General features: G+C 40.4%; 1 protein-coding gene across 1 annotated transcript; it reads right to left on the bottom strand.

The window, feature by feature from the left end:
• Positions 1 to 866: 866 nt before the first annotated feature.
• Positions 867 to 1904, bottom strand: LOC124203507 (uncharacterized protein K02A2.6-like). The gene is made up of 2 exons (XM_046600182.1): positions 1458 to 1904; positions 867 to 1328 (listed from the first exon to the last, which is right to left on the bottom strand). The coding sequence occupies exons 1-2, from the start codon at positions 1902 to 1904 to the stop codon at positions 867 to 869; spliced, it is 909 nt and encodes a 302-aa protein (XP_046456138.1).
• Positions 1905 to 9735: the final 7831 nt, after the last annotated feature.

The following is a 9735-nucleotide window of genomic DNA, read 5'->3' as shown; positions in this document are numbered from 1 at the left end:
TCACGATTTATCGACCTTTTTTTGTGTTGTGAATCCGACCAACGCAATTGGTCCCTGGGCGCCACCATCTTGGTTTTACAGCCACTTGGTGCGACGCGTGTTATCAGTGTCTTATTCAGCAGGGCACTATTGGTTCCGTATTTCCACGGAGTCCTCTTTCGACCCACAGGTGGCGCAACACATGGTGCAAATTCGTCGCTTTGCCTTTCCTATCTTCTACAAGTCGCCAAAACTTTTGTGTGACGCAATTTCACTGAACATTGCGGCCGGCGGGTCATTGTTCATTTCGTTTCTTCACCCATTATCACCCGAGCTCGTCTGCGAGCCACGATCTCAATGGCTTCACCGACTAGGGTATCTTTTTGAAAATACACGGAACCTATCCTATCTGCGATTTAAAAAATACACATTTATCCTATCATTTGCAATTTTTTATAAAGATCAAAGATAAGTAGTTGCTGGGTGTGCACCCAGCAACTACTTATTGCCACGCTTGGTCAGTAGTTACCAAAAGTAGTTTGCAGAGTTTGAGTTTTTGCGAAGCCGTAAACTAAAGATCAAGTACGGCCGTAAATTCTAACATTAATTAGTAACATTAAGTTACAAACCTGCAATGTTCTCCAATAAATTCAAAAATAAAGTATTTTATCTTATCTTTTACTTATCTTTAGAAATTTATCACGAAAAATTATCTTTATCTTATCTGATCTTATCTTTATATATTTTTTAAATTTTGTCAATATATTATCTTTATCTATCTCCGCAGTAGCGAAAAAAGTGTTATATCATCAGATAACCCCAAATCAAAAGGCTGGAACCCAGATTGACACCTTGGAAGCTCAATTACTGGCCATTTTGGGTCAACTTCAAACATTGATCACGGCGGCCGGTGGCGGCGCTGGTGGAGGTGCAGACGGTGGTGGTGGCGCAGGTGGATGCGTTGCTATTCCAGTAAAACCTAAACGACGGCGGCTGCATGTATTTAATAGGGTCTTTCCTTTACTTTGAGATTTGATAAAATACTCTTTTACCGTTTGTACCATCCTTTCCACTAATCCATTGGAGCGAGGGTATTCAGGGCTGGAGGTTGTAGAACGAATATTTAAAGCGTTGCAGAACTGACGAAACTCCGCGGAATCAAATTTTTTCCCGTTATCCGACACAAGTTGCTCCGGGACACCAAAATCAATGAAGAAACGCTTGAGTTCAGTAATCACTGACGCACTAGTGATAGTTTTCTGAGGCACTGCACAAGGCCATTTGCTGAAGTAATCTACGACCAACAAATAATGAACTCCACGAATTTCGTATAAATCAGCGGCAACTTTCTGAAATGGATATTCCGGAATCGTAACCGGATATGATGGCTGTGCTGGATTTTAATGCCTATGTTCCTGACATTTATCACACCCTTCCACCAGATTTTTCACTTGATCCATGTAACGAGGCCAGTATACCGTTAAATTGGCTCTTTCGATGCACATGGAGATGCCTAAATGGCCGTCATGAATTTGTCTAAGAACATCAGACTGTAGGGATGCAGGAACTACAATTTGTTCGCCTTTGAGTATCAAGCCGTTGCACTCACTGAGGTCATGTCTGTGTTGCCAAAACAACTTGGTTGCCGCATTGCAATTCTTTCGATGTTCAGGCCACCCGTTTGGAACAAATGACAGGACCGCTTGCAGTGTTGGATCTGCTAACGTTGCTGCAATAAATTTTTCCTGAGAAGTCGGAGCTAAGACCACTGATAAGGCCAACAAGTTCACACTTTCGTAGCTAAAATGCGAATCTTCCACAAATTGTCGATTATTTTTAGCACGGCTTAGAGCATCAGCAATGTGTAAATCTTTTCCTGGCTTGTAAACGAGCTGAATCTCATATGTTTGCAACAACAATCTCATCCGCTGAATTCGTGGGCTGCATAATGCAATTGCCTTATTAAGGATGCCCAAAAGAGGCTTATGATCCGTTTCCACAACCACTTTTTGTCCTAACACGTACTGATGAAAACGCTGTAGACCGATTAGCACCGAAGTAGCTCTTTCTCAATTTGAGCATATCTTTGTTGTGTGTCTGTCAACGTTCGCAACGCAAACTCAATGGGCTGTCCACCATGTAATAGAACTGTTCCAACTCCCACCGGTGATGCGTCTACCGACACGAGTACTGGAAGTGTTGAATCAAACAAGCGCAAAAGTGGTAATGCTGATGTGGTCTCTTTCACTTTGGTAAAAATTTGGTCCGAGTTTGCATCCCACTGCCACTCAACATCAGATTTCAACAACACTCGCTATGGTGCCACTGTTTCAGAAAAACTACGACAACATTTTGCTAGATAATTCACCATGCCGAGAAATCGTTGAATGTCCTGTTGGCTCTCAGGACGTGGAAACGACACAATTGCTAATATTTTTCCGGATTATGCTTCAGAGTTTGACCACCAATATCGTGTCCAATATATTTCAATTCCGGCTGAAGAAACTTGCACTTGCTCTTATTGAGTCTCAAGTTCACTTTTACACAACGCTGAAACAAAGCTTCTAATCGCGAGTTATATTCCTCGATGGTATCTCCCCACACAAAGAAGTCATCAAAGTAGACTTCAACGCCAGGTAAATCGCCAAACAGATCGACCGTCACCTGCTGATAAGCCTCAAGGCTTGACGATAATCCAAACGGCAACCGTAAGAACTTGTATCGGCCAAACGGTGTAGCCATTGTTGTGAGAGAAGTAGACTGGTCGGCTAAGAGAACTTGCAGAAACCCCGAAGTGGCATCCAAGGTGGAGAAATACTTCGCTTTTCCGATTCTGGAAACTATTTTCTGGGCCGATGGGACTTGATAATGTTGCCGCTTGATTGCTCCATTTAGATCCGCTGGATCAAAACAGATTCTGATGTCACCGTTAGACTTCCGTGCCACTACCATAGGACTTACCCAATCAGTCGGGTCGCTGACTTTCACAATTAAGCCCAATTGTTCCATTTCACTCAACTTCTCTAAGACTGGATCACTAGGCTTGAACGGAATCCTCCGAGCTAGGCGCACCACAGGAACTGCTGACTGTTGAAGTTTAATGCGATGCTCCATTAGAAGTCTGCCGATCCCTTTGAATACCGATTCATATTTGGCCAGTGAAGGAGAAACCGACACTTCTTGATGAGGAACTATTTCACTTTTCACTGTTGGAGTTTGCAATGAGTCAACTAATTTAACTACATTGAGAGCTTTACAGGAGGGCAACCCCAACACGGGAACATCCACGTCTTCAGCCAAACACAACCAATCTTAAATTGGCAACTGTTATAAACCACGTCAAGTTGTTGCTGTCCAACACGCGCACTGGTTGTCTATTGTATGCCGTAACTCTTGGGCCTGGTGTCAACTGTTTAAGTTTAACCACTTTGTCAAAAATGTTCCGAGGCAATACATTACACTGTGCTCCTGTGTCTACCTTAAAGTCTACTGGGACGCCATCTATGGACACAGTTACAAACCATGAGTAATCCTTTTTCGAATTACTAATTGATGATATAATAAATTCTCGAACGGTTACCTCTGATTCAGTTTGTAGCGAATCGCAATTTTTTTACTGAAGAGTCTGCTGCTGCAGACTTTTCTTCGCCGAGTTGTCGAATCGTTTTGCCGTGACGTGATATGACTGCTGCTGGGAAGATTGCTCACAGACTTGGGCAAAATGATTGATTCTTCCGCACTTTACACAAGACTTGCCATATGCAGGGCATTTTCCACGAGAGTGCTGACCTCCACAGAAACGGCAAGAGGTGATATAGCCACCATCCTTGGGGTTTTGGATCTTCTGCGAACTTGATGTAAGCCTATTTGCATTTAACAAATTGACTATTATCTGTGTTTGGCTAGCTTCCGCACCCGACTGCATCTGAACTGCATGTTTCCGCGCTGGTTCACGAGCTCGGCAAATCTTAACAGTCTTCTTCAAATATAGGGTTGACTGAGACAGCAATTGTTCACGAGTGCCGTTATCGATGATGCCAACAACAATCTGATCCCTCAACAACGAGTCACTTTGAGTATCGTAGTTGCACGAACGGCTCATCAACTGCTTGTCTACGCGTAACAAACTTAAATCTTTCGAAAGTTTCACTTTTTTGTGGTCGAAAATGACCGTCAAATTCGCGCAACACTGGCAGTATTTTCAATTTGTCAACTTGATCGGCGAATACAAATGAGTCGTAGATTCTTGCGCCTTCGATCCCCAAACACGTGATCAGCACGCTGACTTGAACCATTTCGTCTTCCTTGTCTTTTTTGGTAGCCTTAAAAACCAATTAAATTGATTCTTCCACAAGTCCCACTGCGATGCTGGATCACTATCTTCAAAATAAAAAGCCGATGGGGGTCGGATTCCAAAGTCTGCCATGATTGCTGTGATATTTGTGGATTTACTTCTGACACCATGTAGTAATGGAGGCTCTACCAATAAGACGCCGGTTTAAGACTACTGTATTGCGCTTCGTCTTTCTCTCTCTAGCTACCAGTGAGCCACCTAGTGAGGCAACGTTACAACAGAAGGTAACCCTTTCCATGGGTTGTCCACGAGCTTGATTAACACCTATGACAATGAAAAAAAAATAATGGTGAGGTAAAAAGGTGAAGAAAAAAACTTAACAGACCTGACAAAGCATCAGCAGGTTGGAAACCTCTTCTCAGAATCAAGTATTTGGCCACTAAAAAATTAGAATGGTTAATGCCATTAGTACAATGTAAATCCACAAGTTTTCCACGTGACTAAGGACTGTGTAGAAATTGTCCATTAGTTTGAAGAATCTGCATTAAATACCAAAAGTCTTACTGAAATAAATTTTAATGTTTGTATAATTAGTCTGTTTCTACTTGTCGACTGAACCCTCATTCGGAATTCCTTGTCCTACGCATAAAACCTTTGTATACTTGACATTTATATCAGCAAAGACTTTGGGATCATAATATCTGCTTGTGGCACTTAGATCAATTACAATGCCAACATTTGGCAACTTATCCAGTAGGCTTTTTGGTGTAAACCATTGCTGAATATCCACATTGTTATTGCAGAATAAAACCCGTAATGAAAAGAGGAATGAGATTTCAAGAAAAATACAAATAATATTTTGTTGTCAAACCTCTTTCAAAGGAGTTTTACACCCGACAATTGGTAATCCCAATATAGGTTCTCCATTAAAAGTATAGTTTAGCCACCTTCATAAAAATGCAATTAGAAATTACGGAATCTAAAAATCAAAAGTAATGCGAAATTGCAATAAACCTGTCCAGGATTAGGATAAATTGGTAAGTAATTTTTGGTCCAATCACTTTGGGTGCGTAGAGCTTTTCCTTTTCCTGAATGTATATATCAAAAACCCTAATTTGCATCCTTCTTAAGATCTCGAAATCTAAAAAAAAAACATACCTCGACCAACAGCCAACTTTGCAGTATCAGAGGTGCCAGATTTAAAGTTTTTTGCCTGTGATGGCTAAATATTAGGTAAGCCTTCAGTGTTTGACAAGTCACAATTAGCCTTATTATAATAACTCATCACGATGTCACGGGAACTAGACGGGATTGCCTGGGCCGAGTTGTTGACTGAATCAAATTCTGCGAAAGTTTTTGCAACATCACGTGGGCTGGAAATTCAAACAGATAAATTGAAATAATGTCGTATTCTAAAAATATAAAGAAACTTAAATATTTCTGCAAATTTAAATTCCTTCAAATTCTGCGGGGCAGAAATGTAAAGACGCCAACTGACCTCGAATCTCTTTGATCTGCGAAAAACCATCTTGCAATGTAGTTTCAAGTCTAGTTGTTGAAGAACAGCGTCCATGTCCCTCTCCTGTTGCTTAGTGGCGTCCATGCGGAGTTCAAAATCCAGAAAAACAAAAAAAAACCACGCATGTTCAAGGCACACGTGTTTTTTATCCGAGAGCAAAACAACGCTAAAAATTTTGGTTCGATCAACGTGGTAGTTCTTAGTCGTTGGAGCGTCACTAGACATAACAACAATATCTGGAACAAAAATTATCATCCCTAAGTACTAGGAAAAATATTCTAAGTTCTAACTTCCAACTAAGGACTTCATTATATAAACTAAAAAATCAAAATCATATAGAAACTATCACTTTTTTTCTACGCAAATCAATAAGATTCAGAACATGTTTTCCAATATAAACCAAAGAAACCAATTTCTATCTGGTGTATTAATGGGAGGTACTATATAGTTACTAAATTAATGGTAGCCTATCGCTAATCGGCTATCGGTGTGTCGCTGTGATTTCTATGAGTTTGATTGAAAAATAGCAAAAAAAAGCAGGCTTTAAGAAATCAGTTTCATCTCGATAGAGTTTGAGTAACCATTCAAGAAGATTATCGTCGGATTTGAAACGACTAATAAGACTCAAAGCTTTGGTTCGGCATTTAAAAAATTCGTTTTCATCGGAAGTGATCGTTTTCAGCGTGGAATCGATTAAGTCCAATTTTCGAAGAACCTCAATCCGCACTTCGCCTAACGGATGATTTAGTAGCTCATACGTCGGTTGAATTTCTGCCAGACATTGCAAGAGCTGTTAGCTTTTGACAGGAAAGTGGATAAAAAGGTTCACTGTGAAATATCGGATTGCGACACTGAAGTTCACTTAGACACGTCTGCAATACAATGTCCTTGATAGAGGAATCCAAAAAAATACCAGAATCCAGAAGAAATTTGAGAATTTCAGAACTTTCGTAACGGATGAGATGGCAACAGCTGCTTAGCAAACCAACAATCTTTTCAGTGCCATCATTTAAAGATTGAAACACATTATGTGCTTCAACCCACTGGTGCACGTCTTTCACAAAATAATGAATCTGCATCAATACAAAAATAAATAAATAAATAAGAGGAATGCAATGTACAAACGTACCCAGCATCCTTTTTCCCAAATTGGGCAGTCTTATGCATGACATTTACCTATAGCAGAGTCCCGTGCAGTGCATTATGATAAGTGCATGTTGGAATCGAATCCAAGAATTCCGACAAAAAAGAAGCTAAGGTGGTGGGCGTCAACAAAGGCGTAAGAGCTTGTGCAGCTAGTTGCCTTGTTTTTAGAACGGGCGAAGATCCACAGGCGTGAACTAGGGAAATGAATGGCTCCAACTGAAATGCTGAATAAGAAAATTCGCAAGTTGAGGGATGGAGTCTTCCCAGTAACTTCAGCATTGGAAACAATGAAGGATGAAGATGAATTCCATCATTTTCTATATCAGTGACACACGAGCCAAGTCGCTCGAGTAAGAATAGAAATAGTGATGGATACAGCTGAAATAAAACGCGACCTGTCAAACTGTTTTTTAGTTTTTAGTTAGTTTTTTTAGTTATTTTTCGGATTTTGGGACTCCAAAAATGCGCGTCATCAGGGCGCTGAACAGCAGTGTAGACTAATTACGTTCCTTTCATGGAAGAATAAATTGTTTGATTTTGAAGAAAAAAAACGCATTAAAAATCTTACCGGCCAATCTGGAGCCTCAAAACCAGTTATTGATAAAATTAATCCTCCCGCAACATAAGGTGCAATCACTTGATTGAGGCAAGAATCTCGGTAGAGGTTGCGTAGAACATTTAGTGCATGAATCCGACATTCGGTTTTTTTCTATTGGAAGCTATCTCCAGCAGAGACTTTATTGTCATTGCGAACAATTTTCCATTTCCTATTTCTACCTCTGGTGAAAGAATGGCCTAAATAGAATAAGAGAATTAAACAGATTAACAGGAAACAATCCATGAACTCGTGTGCTACACACGTACTATCCTGAGTGTTTCGTTTGAAATCGAAACTTTTGCATTGTTACAATAATTTAAATTCTTTGAATAAGGCTTAACTTTTCCTTAAGCCTCACAAAATACTATAGCTAGTTCACGGAATAAGCATTTACCTGAAAAACAAACGGAAGGCAGCCAAACGTCGGGTAGCACACAACTTGGCAGCAGAATCGTTATCTTTGAAATCACGAACAATAATCATTAGCCAGACTGCAGGAAGTATATGAAACTCCGGCCGGGAACTCCTACACAAAACATATATTCAAAATTGAAACGATTCTTATAATTATGTCTAAAATTATTACTTCGAAAGGGGGTAAGAGAGCTTACAAAAATTTTCCTACATTTCTCGTAAACCCCTTTTTTTCTTGTAAAATGTAGTAGCGAAAACATATGTTTTCTGTTCTTGCTTCAATTGAACGTTGAAGTGAATCAAATTGGTGTCATCGTCGATCAGTTATTGATGAGAATGTTATAGCATTCCTTCACCATTGTTTAGAGTTCAACTACATCGTTGTGAGGATTTGTTAGAGGACAGAATGATATACGTTTTCTGTGACACGTCTAAATATGATGAATTGGTCACGTCCGTCTGTTGGTAAAAAAAAGCGTCCTCGACGTCCAAGAAACCAGAGCTCTTAACTACAAGCTGCACGAAGTGGACATTTACAGCGCATCTTGGAGTGAGTTAAACAATTCAAAATTATTTCATTTTCTTTTTATTGAATTATTCTATTTCCAATTCAGGGCCCCCGGATGATGGTAAACACATTGGAGAGCCGGGAAAGTTGTCCGAAGTTCACTTAGATTTAGCGGCACGTTATGTTCTCTTACTGATGGAAACGTTGTCCTCAATAGGGAAACTGCCACTTAGTGACTGCTCTTCTGTGACGTAAAAATACGATTGCCGAGACGGTAATGATAAACAAATTGAGAAATTATGAAATAATTAATTATTTTTTGTTTGTTTTTTTAAATTACTTTTTACAGGCTCTGACGAATTGTGGTTCAACCGCAAAGAAGTGGTTCAGGACTACCTTCCGGCGCCATTAAGTCGCATCCGGGAATCGGTCGTTCAGAGCGTCCTGGTGTCCAAAGCTGTCGTCTACCAATTCGAGCACGTCATGAATTTGACGACGGAAGCACTTAAAATGTGTACCAGCGTAAAGAGCCAGCAAGAGATGAACCTAAGGAAAAATCTGGATCGAGAAAAGATTCTCAACATCAACATTCCGTCGTACCAACAAATGGTAGCCAATCTGAACGAGACCGCGATGAAAGATACGGCGATGATGGATCGGGCCGAAGACGATATGCGTCGCGCTCTGAAGAAATACCAACAGGCTGGCAAATGATTGGCATGGATTTCTTCTAGAGTGTGGCCAACATGGCGACTTCGTTCTCTACAGGATTGGGAAGGATTGCCACTCTCCTTTATAAGTGACATCAAAAAGACCGTTTCTACGCCAAGTGAAGGAACAAACCAGAGTCGTGTTCCAGCAATAAATCTACTTCCGGCGCCCAAGTTTTTTTCTTGTTTTACCTTTATCGCACATGTTCTTCAAACCTATAGTGTGTATCCCAGCGTGAACTTATACATAATAAAATTACTAACGATTGGCATTCAGTTATTTTTATTGAATAGAATTCTTAAGAAAAAGAATGATTGTCTGCTCGTTATTTTAGACAAACTTCGTTCGCTCGTCATATTTTAGATCAGTTATAATGAAGATGTTCTCGTAATTCTCTTCGCCTTGGCTACATCGCTTATGGATCGAAAAACACCATTAACATGGGCGAAATGGAACATGAGGTAAATAGGCCTGCTGGAAAAGCTGATCAGCATTCCTTGTACCAGTAGTGGGGAACTCACGACGACGCCACGCCTCCCGCTCTTGTCGCGGTCGTGAGTTACCAG

This window comes from Daphnia pulex, chromosome 10 (genome assembly GCF_021134715.1).
Source record: "Daphnia pulex isolate KAP4 chromosome 10, ASM2113471v1".
Taxonomy (NCBI): domain Eukaryota; kingdom Metazoa; phylum Arthropoda; class Branchiopoda; order Diplostraca; family Daphniidae; genus Daphnia; species Daphnia pulex.
Note: the sequence above shows the minus strand (reverse complement) of the source record. Positions and strands in the feature narration are given on the sequence as shown.